Raw genomic sequence first — 19,333 nt, forward strand, 5'->3', positions numbered from 1 at the left:
GTGGCATATTAGAATGAGAATGGGTAGAAATATCCATCCAAACGGTGGTCCATACTTTTGCAATCTAACAATATAAACTAACAGTGCTGTTAAACATAAATTGAAGAGCAGTTAGAGAACAGTCTTACAGACAAACCGCAGATTATCCTTGCGAAAAAGCATACCGAATCATATTATTTATATTACTTACTGCTTGGTGCGTGCAAAAAAGGTATTTCCCTTGCTGTTTACGCCAGAATACTGTAAATCTCCCTAATTATTGTTATTATATCGAGCCACAAGGAAACTTCTGAACGGTATAACTTACAGTTTATGTATTACGTCGATCAGTAAAGCTACGAGACAGATCAATTGTTTTTTTTCGGAAATGGTGAAGGCATTTTGTATGTATAGATGTTTGGAACTAAATCTCATTATCAGAACATATTAAAAAGAAGGAAACTTTCGAATGGTATAGGAAAAATATTGACGTGTCAAAAAGTTTTCAAATTGAATAGAACCCTGCAAAAACGTCATTATTATTTTCTAAAAACTCATTGCAGCACCATGCCAATCTTGCCATGACAACGGCAGACGCTCCTCTGCGCCAGTCTGTTCAAAAGTTTCACTCTCTGCTCGTTCCCTTGAAGTTAAATTTTTTTTTAAAGCACTAAGAACACTAAAAATAAAATCTGATTCTTTAAATTGGTTAAAGAATCTTGGAAAATTAGAAAACTCAGGAATTGGATCAGGAACAAAGAAGGTTTTCATATGCATTTATGTGGTTTTGGAATTAGCAGGTGCCAAATTAAAAAAGAAGAAACGTCAGAGAAAAATCAGTCAAAAATCAACTAAGAACATATACGCCAAACACCTTAAGAACCAGTAGATTTTCTTTATAGGTATACTTGTCTTTGGGAATCAATAGGCTGAAGAAGCTCCAAAAGTGTACTTTTCGTTTGGATATGATACCATTTTGAGGGCTATTTTTTGGAATTTCCATCAATTTGTTTTCAAATTAACATTTTACCATCAAAACTAATCGAAAAAACAGTTACCATTGCTGAATCAGCTACAAATGGCAATTTTTACTCGCTAGACGGGTTTTTTTAAACGCGTTTTTCAATTTTTGTGACTATGGGCTGGACTTTGTTCTTTAAGATGTTGCAACTGCTGCTCCAACCATGAAAATCTTTCTGTCAGCGTAAATTTATAAGTTGTTCAGCGGTTGAGGGAGTTCTTTACAGGTAGAAGACGGAATGTCAGAATTTAAGAAAAAAAGTAGCTAATTTCTCTATTCTATGACTGAGAGAATGGACAGCGATGCGCTCCATGGAACAGTTCTAATTTCTATTTTCTTCAATTTACTCATCAATTACCATTCATTTGCTGTTTGTCATAAAATCAGCCCAAACGCAGATGAACCAGAAATTATGCACCCTGCTTTGATATCTCAATGAAAGAGATTTTATCAGTTCTGACAATGATAAACCTGGTATTTGGAATAAAATCTGTAAGCTAGTTTTTATTATTTAGGATCACTAATGCACTTGTTTAGGAAGGGAAGTTATCCTAGTAATGCTTTATTTACATAATAAATGATCATTGCCTTAAAATCTGTTTGCGTTGCTGTACATTTGCGAATTTTAGAGGTTGTACTTCTAACACTAGAGTGATTTTTCAGTTGCCACAACGATGCAAATTCTCAGAATCATTAAACGATTATTTCATTATAGACTCCGTGTGCCCTTGAAATAGCCGTGCAAGGATCTTATTATAGCTAAATCGGAACTTTATCACTGCATACAAGTGACCAAAATTTCTTGAGGTTGTCCAAAAGGTCAAAAACAGTTATGGGATGAAATATTCTCTGCTACAATTTCGTCACAGCATGGATCCACCAAAGGTTAAAATTTTTTTCGAAAGCCTCCGTCGGACTCTGTTCAAAGCTTTTGTTTTCGCGACCTTTCAAGACCGTTTCAAATAAGTAAATACATTTTTTGTAGTCAGATCTTCCTCTAATAGGGGGCTTCTATCTTACAAAATTGCAATTTACTTAGTCAAACTATCCTAAGCCTACATATATGGCTCTTCTTCTATCCAAAAGGGACAAGCCCATTCCCCCCCCCTCAACGTTAGGAGCCCTTCGAAACAAAATCTTGAGAAAACTTTTGTTTTGTTATTTAGTAGAAACATCTGATAAAATAAGCAAATACTATTTAAAAAAAAAAGTGAGCAGAATGGTCAGCCATTAAACAAACTTCTAACGTCAAGTTTGCAGAAGTGCTGAAGGGAAATTTGAAACAACTAAACAAGGTCAGGTTTCAAATAGTTTCACAGCAACATAAAATTGAGTTATTCAAGTAACTTTAAGTAGTGATCTTTCATCAAATATTTCTGTTGAGTGGCAAAACGGTGCCCTTTCCTAATCTGCTTAAATATCTCCATTTTCCATAATTAACTACGGTAGTCAATTTAGCCTCAGTGCCTCAGTTACTACAAGCTTAAGCCTTAATCGGATGGCATATGCAAAAATATGTCATATTTGAACGAAAATAGTGTGCAATATTTTTGTACTTTCATAGCAGCATCTGTCCTTAGCAGTCACACTTTTTAAATAAAGAAACCTCTCTAATTTCTTAACAATTTCATCATAGCACCTTACGCAACCTTTCCTGCCCTAAAACATATCCAAATCTTATCTTGAAAAACTAAATATCCGTTTTCTTTCAAGATGAAAATACGTAGCTAATTCATAACAGAAATAATATCAGTGCTTGCAATAACTTTCATTCAAGTTGCAAGTGGTTGAGTCTTGAAACTTATTAAGTCAAAAATTGTCAGTACTGTCCATAAGGACTGTTCCATATTAATTTGAAAAAATGCAGAGATTTTTTGATGGAAGTAAAAAGGCAAAGTTGAAAATTAAAACAAACAAAAGTGGTTTCTTTGTATCAAATGCAATACATCTCTATAAAACAACTGTAAATAAAGCAAGTGATGATATTTCCCTATTTTTTTAGGTTTAAAGAAAACCACAGCTTTACTGAAAACACAAAGTTCGTGCATAAGAAAAGCCGCATTTTCTTAGTGTTGAAACATCTTAAAGTTTTTTTTGTTGTTCCAATTGTGTTAAAACCCTATATTACTATGTGTTTCAGTAAAGCGCTAGTTTTGCATAATCCTACAAACATAGGGGAATATCATCAGTCGGTTTATTTGCATTAGTTTTTATAGATATATGGTGCATAAGCTACTAAGAAATAATTTTTCCTCCTTTTAAATTGCATCTTTTGCGTTCAGAAGAAATTGCTATAGTCTTTTAGTCTAGCCTATCGTTGACGATGTTTGCAAGAAACCAACAAATAAACTGCCCCCTTAACCATCTTTTTACGATCTTTCAATATTCTTCTGGCGCTAGAGAAAAGAGGGACATATTACGATCATCTGCTCGAATTTCACTTGAGTAACATTGACCTGTAGTCAAAAGGCTTATGCTGCTTGTAATATCAACGAGAGCATTTATTTCAATTCCAGTATCTTACTAGCGCTTGCAAAAAAAGATAGACGCATCCCTGCTATCTATTTAAAATGTAACTTTGTTTCTTTTTCAAGATGGAGAAGCTGTAAGCCTACAAGCAAGAATTTTAACAAATAAAGATTCTAATGGTATTTCTTCATTTGGTTAACGTCATTTTTGAGGATTTCACGCTCTTTTCAAAATCCTTAAAGTTGGTTTCCATAATTACGAATCATAATAACAGACCTTATTTTTAAATCGGCATTTACTGGAATATTTTCCTCCAGAAAAAACACTTTCGATTACTATTGACTTTTGTTTCTTCTTTACCTTGTTACAGTTATGTTTGCAATAATTAAAACCATGCCTCTGAAAATGATGTGTAACTTGCCTGTTCATCTCTATCCAGGTCCTAATTGATTTATAATTTTGCTTGCAAATTGTTTTTCAACTAATTGTTTAATTAGTAATTTGGCTGTTTCATTGTTGCCAAGTAGTTCTTAGAGACTAGTTTTTTAAGGTCCGTAAGAATTTAAATTTATTTCTGATTCATGACTTATTCTAGCTCATCAACTAGCTTTTTGCATTCTAACGTTGTGTTCTATTTTACAGATTCAGCATATGAAACAAAAAGGAGTCAAGATAATTTAAGCTTAAAAAATATCCCAAAACAATTAAAAGCTAGTTGTCCGTGCCACTAAAGAGAAATTCTTAAAGTTTTTGTTATTTTTTCTGGTCCTTCTAATTTTTTTACCTCGATCGGATTTATGCTAGATCTAAGGACTAAGATGTCACCAATATTAAATATTCCCATCTATGCTGCTGTAAATGCTTATCTTACTCTTTAGTTAGTACTGGAAGCGAAAAATAGCGTTTTATAGCAAATATTATTGAAAAGTTGACGGATCTCCACTAACCAGTCAAAAACAGTGTATCGGTACTTGTCACCTCAGCTTAGTTTCATCCATTTGTCTTACTATTGTATTTATGGGATTTCTATGCTTGTGTAGTTATTGTTTTCTGCTTCTTTCTTCACGTTTAACTCTACTAATTATCTTTTTAATATCAGAGGGTAATAAAAAAAACATTACAATAGCGCAACATATTTGCTGTCTTCTTGTATTCTTTAATAGATGGTATTCTTTTAATATCATTAATAATCATTTCTTCTCAAAAAATAAAACTTCCTTGATTGAGCCAAACTTTAGCCTTTAAAATATTCTAAAGATTTAAAATGGGATTCAAAACTCTGTACTATTCCCATCCTAGGAAATACGGACAAGGATCAAGATCATGGTTAGTCTTTTTTCAATTAGATTGTTATTACCAATTGTAGAGATATTCCAGATGATTTTCAAATCAAAAGTCCTCCCTATTGACTAGAAACTTGGGTAAATATATACCAAATCATATTATTGAGTTAGGAATAAAGTGAATACACCATTCGGTGCCTTTTTTATGCTGATTACGAATATAATAATCATTTCTTTCAGAAATGAATTTTAGCCCCCCCCCCCCCCCTAGCCTATATGCCAATTCAGGGTAGGCTATATATTTCTACATTAGGCGGGAGGGGGTAAAGTTTAAACTTACCTCCCATTTATATCAGAAACAAAATTTGCCCCCACCCCCCCCCCTAATATAGAAATATATACCCTGAATTGGCAGGTATAAGGGGGGGGGGGAGGGCTGAATGGTCTATTTACTTTATTCCTAACTCAATAATATGATTTGGTATATATTTACCAAAACTTGCCCATAGGCCTATCAAGCCCATTTTTAAGAAGGGATATAAGGACCTAGCTAGCAACTATCAACCCATCAGCCTTACTTCTATACTTTGCAAGGTTCTAGAAGAAATATTAAATGGTGAGTTGGTCAATTAGGTAAAATTCTACTTTAGCTACTTTTGGCTATCTTGGAAAGGGGTTAGAAAAATGAAAGGTAAAATCCTACTTTAGCTACTTTTGGTGGTAAATATTTGCCAAATCATATTATTGAGTTACAACTAAAGTGAGTATACCACCCAATGCCTTTATTATGCTCTTTACAAATATAATAATCATTTTTGTTGGAAATGAACTTTAGCCCCCACCCCTATATAGGGTAAAAGACCTCTTTTTGGGAAAGACCACTTTTCTTTGGCATTTTGGAAAAATAGCAATGGGTTTTTGGACCACCCCTTTTTACTACAAAATGAAGCAATGTGAGGGCAGTAACAAGAACCCTGCCTTCTTGGTCAAATTTTCACCAATGATTTGTCAGCATAAATTGAAAATATGGTCTCTGTTTTGAAAAGCAATTGAAAAGAAAATTTATATTTAAATATGAGGCATGTTTTTTAAGTAAGTACTGTTTTGCGATTCCACCGCCACAGCGCTACAGTTGTCGTTCTGGGTATGCACGCTGGTTACCTACATCTCTTGTCTACGCACTGATGCCATTACAGTCTGATTCTTAATTGTATATGTTGTTTACTGAGTGTTTAAGATGCCTATGACAATCGTGAGTCCTTCCGATTATGAAGTACAGGCGGTTATACAATTTCTTAGTGCTAAAGGTGTAAAACCAATTGATATTCATCTTGAGATCTGTGAAGTTTATGGACCAAACATTATGAGTGATGGAATGGTAAGGAAATGGGTGAGAATCAAAACAACAATCCATGGAATGGCGACATTCATCATTACCCAAAAAAGTGAAATTTAAGCAAACAATTTCTGCCCGGAAAATCATGTGCACAGTTTTTTTTTGACAAAAAAGGAGTATTGCTAGTGGAGTTTCTGCCTCGTAATGAGACAAATCAATGCAGCATCTTATTGTGAGACATTGAACAATCTGCATTTTGCAATCCAGAACAAAAGATGTGACAAGTTGAGTAAGGGCATCATTTTGCTGCATGACAATGCCAGTCCACATGTGGCTAATTGGACCAAAGATCTCATCAAATCTTTTAAATGGGAAACTCTAGATCATCCTACATACAGCCTTGATATGGTGCCCAGGAACTACCATTTGTTCCTGCACTTGAAGAAATACCTGGGTGGTCAGCGTCTTCAAGACGATAACGAAGTCAAAACAATTGTGATACAGTGGTTAACAAGTCAGGCAGAAGAATTTTTTTATTAGGAGGGTATTCAAAAACTTGTGCCATGTTATGACAAGTGCCTCAATATTCAGGGAAATTAATTAGAAAAGTAGATTCAGGTATAGGCTTTCATGTAAAAATAAAATTATTGCAATATCTTTGCACGTCTTTTTTTAATTCCAAAACGGTACTTACTTAAAAAACATGCCTTGTATTTGTGATTTATAGAATAAATATCAAGCAATAAAAGTTACACTTCTAGAATCAGAAGAAAATTAGCTTTCTGTCAATATATGAATAAAACTGAAACACTAATAGGATATATACATCAAAATAGTATAATTGGTATTTCCAAAAAGAGGTCCCTGCAGGTAAGTCAATAAACTAAAAATTTCAAGTCTATGATCTTAAATAATCTGAGTAATAACCATATTGATGCATAGCTTAGACTTTTAGCTATTCATTAATATACCCATTCCTTCTCAATTCCTCTTTGGTAACAAGATGTGAGGGTTTTAGTTTTAGATATTTTTACTCAATTGGATACTGGTTTTTTACCCTATACCAATTCAGGGTATATATTTGAACATTAGGGGGGTGGGGGTAATTTTATTTCTGATGTAAATGAGAGGTAAGTTTAAACTCTCCCCCTCACCCCCCTACTGTGCAAATATATACCCTGAATTGGTGTATATAAGGGTGGGGGCTAAAATTCATTTCCAACAAAAATGATTATTATATTTGTGAAGAGCATAAAAAAGGCATCAAGTGGTATATTCACTTTAGTTGTAGCTCAATAGGCCTAATATGATTTGGTAAATATTTACCCTTTTGACTATCTTGAAAGGGGTTGGGTTGGGAAAATGAAACTTTCAAAGATGGGTCTACATGCTAAAACGTGTCCAGGGAAGGTATTTTGAAATACCTACCTCCACTCCTTCTCCCTCTAGAAGGTCCTGAAATTTGCCCACATGACCTATTGAAATTTTTACAAAACAAAATTTTACCTTAATTTTCAGTTATATGTTTCTTTTTCTCTGGCTTTAGTTCTGAAAATGTAACTCCTGTTATTTGAGTAGGATTTTAACATACATTTATGCCTTTTTTTCAAAGTTTAGGAAATGTTTTTGAATATCTTTAAAACCTTATAAATTGGGATTGAGCAAAGTTGTGAAGCTGAAAACAGTTATGTTGTACTTAATTTAGGCAGAAGATATAATTTGCAAGGTTTCAGTTTTATAACACTCAGATTTTTAAAGGGTAAATTTTTACCAAATCATATTATTGACTTACAAATAAAGTGAATATACCATTTGATGCCTTTTTTATGCTGATTACAAATATAATAATAATTTTTACTATAAATGAATTTTAGCCCCCCCCCCCTATCTACGTCAATTCAGGATATATATTTGCACATTTGGGGGTGGGGGTTAGGTTAGGGGGGCTGAAATTCATTTTCAACAAAAATGATTATTATATTCTTAATCAGCATAAAAAAAGGCATCAAATGGTATATTCACTTTAGTTGTTACTCAATAATATGATTTGGTAAAAATTTACCTTTTAAAGGTCATCAGAGGTCAAGACCCTTTAGAGGAAGAAGGAGTGGAGGTAGGTACTTCAAAATACCTTCACAGGACAAACTTTGGCATGTAGACCCATCTCTGGAAGTTTCATTTTCCTAACCTAAACCTTTTCCAAGATAGCCAAAAATAACTAAAGTAGAATTTTACCTTATCTGAGAAATAATCTCATACTTACAAGAAGTCAGCATGGGTTTTGCAAAGACCACTCCATTCAAACTAACCTCATTGACTATTATGATATTGTTACTAAACTCCTTGACAGTGAGCTTCATGTGGACATCATCCTGCTAGATCAAGCAAAAGCTTTTGACAAGTTGAACCACAACCTCATGTTACTGAAGCTATAGGCTTAGGCTATAGAGTCCATGCTAAACATTTAGGCAGTAAATTTTTACCAAATCATATTATTGACTTACAAATAAAGTGAATATACCACTTGATGCCTTTTTTCATGCTCTTTACAAATATAATAATCACTTCTATCAGAAATTCAAATTTAAGCTCTTTTTGAGCTCTTGAAAATGACAAAATATAAAAATATATAGGGTGTAAAAGGCTTAAAACATCTGTTTTAAACTTACTGTTTCATAATAAATCCTTTTTTTAATCCACAAGCACTGACTTTTCATGATTAAGTTAAATAAAAAAAAAGTTATAAAATAAATTTTGCAATATTATGCTGTTTTCTTCTTAAAAGCAAACTGGGGCCTTGGAGTCATCAAGAGAATGTTCATAGCCAGGAAACTTGATAAGGCATTAGTCTGCTCTCATTAAGATTTTGGTATGATCTTGGCATATCCCAAATATAAAATGGATGTTAAAGCACTTGAGAATGTTCACTTGTGAGCCATTGAGCTTGTACAACACTTGAGAGAAAAAAAAAAATTCTGAGGATTGTCTGAGACCCCTAAAAATCCCTACACAGTTTAAGTTAAGATTTCTTTTCACTCATCAGCTCTACTTGGGGACACAGCCAGAAATTACAGGTCCCCAGAAGCTCAATATGTGTGTCAGAACTTCTCACTCTTTGCTTCATGCTACAATTAAATAGTTTCTAAGATGTCACTATATACTATACCCAGGAAAAATGATAATTATCTTAGTGTGCCTTAAGAATAGGGGCAAATTTGAAGGAAACCTCAAATAATTCTGAAAATGCTTACTTTGGAGGTAAATATTTAGCTGTTAGCCACTTCTTAATGCCAGTAAATTTTCAATTCAAGCCAAGAAGTATACCTGCCTTTAGTATCAGAATTGCAGGTAAAATTCTAGATTAACTGATAATTAAGGTAACATAGCTACGAAATAAACACATATTTAGAATCAGAAACTTGAAACAAGCAAAGATTAACATGAGTAGGGCTGACAATCCCCATACCTTCTCAAAACCAGAATATAATTTGTAGTTTACTGAAAACAAAAAAAAAACATTTTAAACATTTTCTTTTTATTACTTTAATAAGTAAAAAGTTATCAAAATTTTAAGTAATAAATATCAGTATATGTATCTTAAACTGGCCATCCATGGTCATTTGTTTTTCCATCAGTAAAGTGCAAATTATGTTCTGGTCTTGATAATAGGGCCGTTTTTTTCACTCATCAATGTGCTAAGATCTTAAATCTTTTGTCAGAAAACACTAAAAAGTGAAATCTTTGAACAAAGATCTTACATCTTTGGTCGTTTTTGTGCAAACGTCTTTCATCATTCTGCTCTGATCAGCAGTCTGAGAACAATGATGAGTAGATCATCAAAGTTCTCTATATGACAGAACAGTGGCGGTCTTCACACTTTTTGCTAACATCAGTGAGCTGTAAGATCTTAGAACAAAAATGAGTTAAAAAATAATAATCTTTGCAGAAAGATGTAAGATCTTAGTGCTAAAAAACAGGCCTAATGTTTGGGGGTTGTCAACCCTACTCATGTTAATTTTTGCTTGTTTTGAGTTTGACTTGTTTATTTATTATAATTTATGTTTATTTTGGGTTTCATTTACTAATTGGTGGTGGTTTGTGTCAGTTTTATACTTAGAAGATTATTTGACTTCATTTCTGCTCATTTTTGGTTTAATGGAGCTCTTTACTTTTCTTTGAAAACGTTTTTTCTTTTTTTTAATTAATCCCTGTTCATTTTTTATTGCCATAATCTTTTTCATGGAATTTTTTTTACATTTTTATGTTTTTTTTTTATAAGAATCCATTTTTTGGCATGCTATTTGTATACTGGAGAAACTTTTTCACCAATCTTTAATCCTGACACAACTAGTATTGTTTGTAATGTTATACCTCCTCAAGTTGACCTGAAAAATAAAACATAATATCATTACCAAACATTTTTTCTATGCTCTTTGACAACTTGGATACACTTATACTCTTTTGATTTATTTAAGTTATAAGAGCAAAAGTAGTAATAGTAGTAGCCCCAAAAGTTTCAACTTAATACCCTCAGTTGTTCTTGATATATTGCTGAGGTGTCTTTTTGGCAACCATACATAGTGCTTTTTGATTTAGTTTTAATGCATAATGGGCCAACTACATAATTGTGAGGCATTGACATACCCAGTATCCCTAGATAAATAGTTATTGGACTGTTCTACTATGCTGAAAAAATGGCTTGTCTCAAAAATTTTTACTGGATGTGTTTGTAAAATGAATGGGCTTGGTTGGAGGGCTGTTTGCCCCCCCCCCCCCCATCTCTTTTGTCTCTTAAAAAATGACACTAGAATTTTTTATTTAGTTCAACATTTGCCTTAACATTACTTGAAAGCCTCACCTGAATACTTTAGCTTGCACAGTAGCAATAGTGGTAGTAGTATTAGTAGCAGTTTGTGCATAGCACCTTTGGTTTCTTTAATGTCCCCTTCAACACATACTGAAAGTTTAAAGTTAATACCATCAACCATTTCTTATGTCCTCTTAACCTCCTATGTGGGTAAAGTTCCATAAAACCCTTATATGCCCAAACATAATTCACAGCCTTTGCCCCTGGGCTCTTGTGGGTTGTGTCCACCCCAAAGGCATAGTTATATGCTTTGGAATATTGTGAACAAAATGGCTATCTTGCAATTTTGATTGGATGCATTTGAGAAAAAGAGGGTTTCAGGGAGGGGTAGCTACTTTGACTCTTATAAAGGACACTAAAACTTACAATTTCTAATCCAATGAACCCTATGTATCTGGGGCATAACAACCCCTGCCCAGGGGCCTCTGGGGAGGGAGGGGGGGGGGGCTGTAATCTTCAAAGACATAATTTTAGACCTTTCAACTGTGTTGAAATAACGGCTATCTCAAAATTTGGATTGAATGTATTTTGGGAAATGATGGGGATGGGGGTGCTGGTTGCCGTCTAACTTTCAACTATCATAAAGGGTACTAGATGCTGCAATTTCCAATCAAATGAGCCCCTTTCAAAGTTTCCTTGACAATTCCATCTGTAAAAAGTGTCCTGGTCTAACCCCCCCCCCCCAAAAAAAAAAAAAAAAAAAAACTATTGTGCCCACATTGTTCTTTACTTAAGCAGCAAAATTGTACTGCCTATGATAACCCATATATACATATACTTTTAGTGGCTTTCATCTTAATACTCTTAACCTTACCAGTAGTTGTAATTAAAGTAGTAGTTAATGTAGCAACAGTTGTAGTATTACTAGTAGCATTCATATATTGCTTTTAGTCAATTAGATGTGTACACCATGTATTATTCATTTATTTTTTGGTTTTAGACCTTTAAGGGTATTGTCCCCTTTAAACATTGTCTGAAAATTCCAACTTAATACTCGAATCCATTCTTGATATATGCTCTTTTGACAATATGCATGCATATGTCTTTTGATTTAGTTCAAATTTCCCCTTAATATTTTAAATGTATTTCTGTGTTTGTAATAGTAGTTGTGGTGGTCGTGGTAGTAGCAGGGGCGTCCCGAGGGGGGGGGGCAACCTTTTTGGCATTCAGTAAAATTTTTGCCAAAGGCATAAATTTCAGCAGAAATTTTTCAAAATTGGTCAAAATTTAGCAAAATTCTTGATTTCTGCAGAAAATTTGGCATAAATCAAGTAGTAATTCGGTAAAATTTACGAAGATGCCCCCCTCCCTCCAATAAAATAAGCCTCAGGATGCCCCTTCATCACTTGACTCTTAAAAGAGAGTTAGAAATTTCAATTCCCAATCCAATGAGTCCCCTCCAAAGTCCATTTGACCTGTCTCTCCATAGAAACCCAAAATGTGCCCATGTTATAACTCACAACCCTTACCCTGAGGGCTGCAGGAGGGTCGTTATCCTCAAAAACATAATTATTGGGCCTTTTACTTATGCTGAACAAACTGGCTATTTCAAAATTTTGAATGGATGTGTCAGGGGAAAGGATGGATGGGGGGTTGCCCTTCAATCACTTTGACTATCAGAATGGGCACTAGTAGTTTCAATTTCCAATTGAAAGAGCCCCCTTTGAAGTTTCTATTACAACTTCTGTACAGTGTCCTGGTCTAAAACCAAAAAATAAATGAATAATACATGATGTACACATCACTCTTTATTTAGTCAGTGCTATTATGCTGCTTATGATTGATTTAATAATTTATTGAAGAAATGAAAAATTCATTGCATATATACAAGTCAGGGTGTATATGCCACCTAATGTGAATTGCCAGTCAACAAAATAGCTTTTCTTTAAAAGAAAACAAGAAAGTCTAAAGAATTTTCATAACTTGATGAAAAGAATTTGCAATGCTAATGAATGTTATATTGGGATTCACAATGAAATTCTGATTCTAAAGGCATGTCTATTTCTTTAGCTATCTTGATTGTTGGTTAATCTACAAATTAACCAAATTCCATCCTGTTCAAAATATAACATTTAATCAGTAAGCTAAAGAAAAGAAAAAAAAATATACACCAATGTTGGCAGAAGTTTACTTCTGCAATTTTGTATGGAAGAGTCATATTAGAATCTCAAGGATTTTCAGTGATCAGTTTACCACCATTATGGATCTTCCCAGAATCTTGTATTGATTATTAGTTAAAAGAGGTTGCATACATCTATATGTTCAAAGTTATGTGCAGTAGAACTGCTGGAGCAGGAATGGGGTACCTGAAATATTCACTTGACATATTTTGATTTTGGAAATCTATTTAGCCTCAGATTAGCAATCAGAAAGCTTAGAATGCATTGTATTCCATTTTGGTTGAAAAAATTTGAGTGGGGTGGGGGCAAAGGCTCAAGGGCCTCCAAATCAATGTGGCTAAAAATTTGAATTATGTCAGATTCAGGATCTACCACACTGGATGGATTTGATGTGTTTTTTTGTTGTTGCTAATCCATAAATGAGAGACTAATTTGTGTAGTATATCATTAAGCAATGAATATTGCTTAAAAAAAGGAGAAGTCTTTGGTAAATTTGAAATGTGTCTGACAATAAATCAACTAAACCCTGCAGTCTTATTTTGTATTTAATTTCAGTCGGTCTTGCTCTAATCAGCATGGTATCATCAGGAAGTATGGTTTGATGCTCTGCCGTCAATGCTTTAGAGAATATTCCAGTGATATTGGATTTAAAAAGGTTAGTGCATTCTGTGTATTTAAGTAACATACTTTTATATATTAATTGATAAATTAAGTTTTTTTTTGTTATTATTGACAGTAATTTTTATTTAAAAAAACGTAGGTTAGTCAAAGGTAAATCAAACACCAAAGCATGCTCATTTGCATGACATTTTATTTTGGTCCCTGTAATTGATTTGTCTTGTTGCCAGGATATTGTTTGTTTTTGACAATAAAACTTCTTAAAAGCATTGTTTTTCAATTACTCTAAACTACACTTGCTAGCAATAGGATGAATCCTGTATTTGCCAGCTCCAGTGACAATAGTGAGCTGGCTTGTTTGTAGTTTCCCAAATGATGGGTCATTGTTTGTTGAGCCACTCCCTGTCCACTGACAATTTGGACACATCCATACTGTTAGAGATAACTGTATTCTCACTGCAAGAGTTCCATAAGTTGATAACTTTAAATTTGAAGAAATTGTTTGTATAGAAATTCTCTATGTTACTTCTATATCTATAATAGTTCACAATGGATAGGCAACAGAATTTACTTTCTTGTGTATTTTTAGGTCATAGTCTTGTTCAGTTTGCTTTAACTAAAATATGATTTAGATGTTAATAAAACTAAAGAATAGATAGTTGTTTACTAGTCTATCAACGTAAATGCAAACTATTTTATTACTGTTTTCAGCAGGAATAATGGAAATTTCACTTTGTTTGTGATTTTTGTCCAGAAACTGATTGTATCTTCTTGTCCAAGATGAAAGGGCACATCTCAAATTTTCATAATTATAAAGTAGAATACAATGTAAATACATTTAATCTTTTTTTTTATAGGTGAATGAACGTTTCATCTTGGGAAGGGGAGAGGGTATCAGAGAATGCAAGAACCATAACACAAAAATTGCATTTTTAGCCAAGTAATTTTTTTTTGGGGGGGGGGTGGTATTGTGTGGACTGATCTTGGGGTAATTTCCTCCTGCTTTTTGTGTGAAGGTATATCAAAGGAGCACACAGCTCCAAGCTAAATGGGGATTCTGTTGTTTTAGTAAAACTTCATCATTTTTAAATGAGTGCTGATTTTTTTTTTTCATTTGAATTCCTTAAAAAATAAATCTCGCTTTTTTTCCCTGGATTGTGTCTTTTTCTTGCTAGGTCTTAGCTACCACTGCAAGTATGGTGCATCATTGTAGCCTAGAGATGTATATCTTTAGAAATGTTATGCACAAATTTTCAGTAATGTTGATTTGGTGGTTTTAAGTTAAAAATTTCATTGTTTGTTAAAGGGGATGCTGAAAAAAGGTGCTATTTGCATGCTGCTACTACTGCTACTACATCTATTGCTATGCATAATTACCTAACCTTTCAACAAGGTGAAAAAAATTGATGTTTCAAAACTTTGTTTGGATGTTTGTTATGGGAAATGATGGGCGTGTGGGGGGGGGGTCTCTCAAATCACTTTGAATCTTAAAAAGGGCACTATATATCCCTATTTAAAATAAAATGAGACCCATCTGAATTTAATGCAACCACCCATTCCATACAAACCTTCATTGCCTCAAGGGCATAACTTCAAGCCCTCGCCCCAGGGCTCTGGGGGGTTTGTGCCAACCCTGGAGGCATTGTTATAGGCTCTTTGAACTATTTTAAACGAAATTGGCATTGCACAATTTCAATCAGATACATTTGGCAAAAAGAGGGGTAGTTAGTGGGAGGGGGGCTAATTGACCTCCATTACTATTGACTCTTGAAAGAGAACTAGATTTCCAATTTCAAAGAATTGAGCCACTTCCGAAGTTTATCCAACAATCCCTTTAATAAGAACCTTAAATGCCCCAGGTGCATAACCTACAACCCTTGCCCTCAGGCTCTGGTGGTTTGTATCAACCTCAAAAGCCTTGTTATATGATATTTGGACTATTTTGAATAAAAGGACTGTCTCAAAATATCTATTGAATATATCTAGGGAAAAAACGACGTGTTTGTGTGTGTGTGTTGGGAGGGGGGGGGGGTAGCTGCGCTCTGATTACTTTTACTCTTAAAAAGGGCACTAGAACTTCTGATTACCAATCCAATGAGCCCCCTCCGAAGTTTATATGACCACGCTTCCTATAAAAAACCTTATATACCCCCAGGGCATAACTTACAACCCTTGCCCTCAGGGCCAATGGGATTCGTAATCCTCAAAGGCATAATTTCCGGACCTTTCAAATACGTTGAACAAAATGGCTATTTCAAAATTTTGATTGGAAGTGTTTGGGGAAATGGTGAGCCTGGGAGGGGAGTTAGTCACACTCCAATCACTTTGAATATTAAAAAAGGGTATTAGCCCTTTCAATTTCCAATTGAATTAGTCCTTTTTGAAGTTTCTACAACAACGCTTTCTATAAAAACCCTATATTCCCCAATGGCATAACTTACAACCTTTGTCCTTATAGCTGTTGGGGGAGATGCCATCCTCAAAGACATAATTCCAGACCTTTCAACTAAGTTAAACAAATTGGCTAAATCAAAATGTTGATCCTAAGTTTTTGGGGAAATGATGGGCGTGAGGAGAGGGAATTCGTCCCCTAATCATTTTTGACTACTAATAAGGGCACTAGCCCTCTCAATTTCCAATCAAATGAGCCATATTTGAAGTTTCTACGACATCGCTTTCTATAAGAACCTTATATGCTCCAAGGACATAACTTACAACCCCTGTCCTAAGGGCTGAGGGGGGGGGGGGGATATCATCCTCAAAGACATAATTTCCAGACCTTAAAACTACGTTAAACAACGTGGCTATATCAAAAAGTTGATTGGAAGTATTTGGGAAAATGATGGGCGTGGGGAGGGGGGCATTTGTCCTCCAATCACCTTCAACTATTAATAAGGGCACTATCCCTCTCCATTTCTAATCAAATGAGCCCTTTTGAAGTTTCTACGACAGCACTTTCTATAAAAAGCCTTATTTGGCCCCAAGGCACAAATTACGACCTTTGCCCTTGAGGACTGTGGGGGGGGGGGGGTTGTACATCCTCAAAGACATAATTTCCAAACCTTTCAATTATGTTTAACAAAATTTACTATCTTAAAATTTTGATTGGATATTTTAGGGGAAATGGTGGGCGTGGGAGGGGGTTATTTGCCCTCCAACTGTTATTGCCCTCCAACTAGGTTATTTGCCTTTCGACTATTAAAAAGGGCATTAGTCCTCTCAATTTCCAATCGAATGAGCCCTTTCTGAAGTTTCTACAACACCACATTCTAATAAAACCTTATATGGCCCCAAGGCATAACTTACAACCCTTGCCCTGAGGGCTGTGGGGAAGGGGGGGGGGGTGTCATCCTCAAAGACATAGTTTTTGGATCTTTCAACTATGTTGAACAAAATGGCTATCTCAAAATTTTGATTTAATGGGTTTGGGGAAATTGTGGGCGTGGGGCGATTGATTGCCCTCTAATCACTTTTGACTATAAAAAGGGGCACTAGCCTTTTCAATTTCAAATCGAATAAGCCCTTTTTGAAGTTTCTAGGACTACTCCTTCAATACGAAGTGCATGTCTAAACAAAAAAAATAAATAATATATTGTCCCAACATCATTCTTTACTTAGGCAGCGCTATTGCCCTGTCTATGATAGCTTTTCACTGGCCTACGAGCACTAGCCAAAAAAAGATGGGGACACACAACTACAACAATAACAAAGTCAGAATTTCCTTGGTTCTGTTTTGACATTTTCAATGGGGTTCCTGGTTATTTTGAAACTCAAATTTTTGTCTTTTTATCCTACAAAGTAATTTAAATTGAGCAGAAATAATAATTATATTTTGAGTCTGTCAACTGTCTTGTTTTTTATGCTAAACAGTTTCATTGAAAATACAGTTTTTTATTTTCAGGATCTATAATCTGTAACCAAGCTATAATATTAGGTTAGTTTCTGTTATGTGATCTAAATTAAAATATAGTTTATATCTTCTGTAGAAAGTGCCTAGATTAATTTTACTTTCTCTATAGTGAATGTTATTTGTACATTTTTCATAAAGACATAATAATCTCCAGAATGTGTGTGTTGGTAGATGGTAGATCTTGGAACTATTTACTAAACTTGATATTTAACTGTGACAAAATATTGGTTCCTGAGAGTCTGAAGTAGTTCAGTGCATTTTTTCATATTAACTAATGTTTTATTTTATTTTTTAGCTCGACTGAAGAATCTTCGACACTCTAGACAAGGTGTTTACTGCATATTCAATGGTGTTATAATAGTTGTATTTTCAGTAAATGCCCCTGTTTGGATTTCTTCTGTTATTTTAATTATTCGAGTAGCCACCTAGTGATCCACAGGATCTCCATTTCAGATGTTCACTTAAATGAATGACATGAGAAACGCAATGAAATGACAAAGGAAGCCTTCCAGTCAAAGTGTACCCTTTTTCTAATACACTGATAGTCTGTCATACTAAGGATGTATAAATTCATAAAAATTGAGGATACACGTGCGAATTCGATTGGGAAGGGAGGGGAGGGGGGCAAAGATTGCCAAAAACGCAAAAACGTGATAAATATTAGGAAATTATAAGAGATTTCAGGGAAATCCTGAATGAATCTTATTTTCTCCCCTGTGGATGTTCTTGCTTGCACTCATAATTAGTGTAGGCAGAGAAAACATGTTCAATTGAATAAGTTATGTTCTGTAGGCTCATAATTCACTAAGACATTGGGACTCAGAATATGATTTAGATCTGTTATATTATGTCTTTAAAAGTTGGGGGAAAGCTTACGGATCTTTCAAGGTTCTTTATTACAATAGCAATAAAATACAGAATTTTACACATTTTTTCTGTTGATGGGGAACATAGCTCTGAAATGTTGTTCTCAAGAGATGCCAAAAAAACTCAAAAGTTAAGACACTAGTTTGATATTTTTGCATACTGCCACCCTGCCGCATTACTTCCTCTGCAACTGGGAAGTATAAAACATAGTTTTTTTTTTTGGTACTTTTAAATCGATTGGCTTCTCAGAATTTTAAATTTATTGCATATTGCTCCTCTCTGAGGTAAAGTTGCGGCTTGGTGTTATTAAATTACAGAAAACAACTCTTTCTCACGGCACAATCTTTATGGTCACTTAAAAATAAACTTTTAATTTACGTTTGAATAAGCCGTCTCCCAATTTTCTAGCACTTTTGCTTTGATACGATCATCCCTGGAAAAAAAAAATGTAAATATGCATCCACGATCTGTTCTTGAAAAAATTGTAAAATTCCACAATTTGTAGATTGTAGCTTGAAACTTCTGCGGTAGAGTTCATTGATATGATGAATCTAATAAAGTCATTTTCGCTAAGATCGATTCCTATTACGATCAACCTTGGGAACAAAACAAAAAAAATACATCTACCATCTTTTCTTCTGGAAAAAAATTAAAAATTCCACATTTTATTAGAATGCAGCTTGAAACATTTATGGTAAGATTCTCTTACCATACGGTTAATCTAACAAACAATTTCCACTAAGATCGCTTGCTTTTTGGGATGTTTTGTTCTTTTTTCGAAAATTAGACAAATTTTCTCAGATTCGTAGCTTTTGGTTGGTAACAATAAACTGAATGAATTATATATATTTAGAATCAGCATA

The 19,333-nt window shown here is 34.2% G+C and overlaps 1 protein-coding gene across 1 annotated transcript; it reads left to right on the plus strand.

Moving 5' to 3' along the window:
• Positions 1-4,636: 4,636 nt before the first annotated feature.
• On the plus strand, positions 4,637-17,996 carry RpS29 (ribosomal protein S29). The gene is made up of 3 exons (XM_089091601.1): positions 4,637-4,795; positions 13,631-13,730; positions 17,899-17,996. Exons 1-3 carry the CDS (start codon positions 4,734-4,736, stop codon positions 17,905-17,907), a joined length of 171 nt encoding a protein of 56 aa, XP_088947727.1. The 5' UTR covers positions 4,637-4,733; the 3' UTR covers positions 17,908-17,996.
• The last annotated feature ends 1,337 nt before the right edge of the window (positions 17,997-19,333 follow it).

The sequence above is a fragment of the Artemia sp. Qi Xiang Cuo genome, chromosome 7 (assembly GCF_049724085.1).
Source record: "Artemia sp. Qi Xiang Cuo chromosome 7, ASM4972408v1, whole genome shotgun sequence".
Lineage (NCBI taxonomy): Eukaryota > Metazoa > Arthropoda > Branchiopoda > Anostraca > Artemiidae > Artemia > Artemia sp. Qi Xiang Cuo.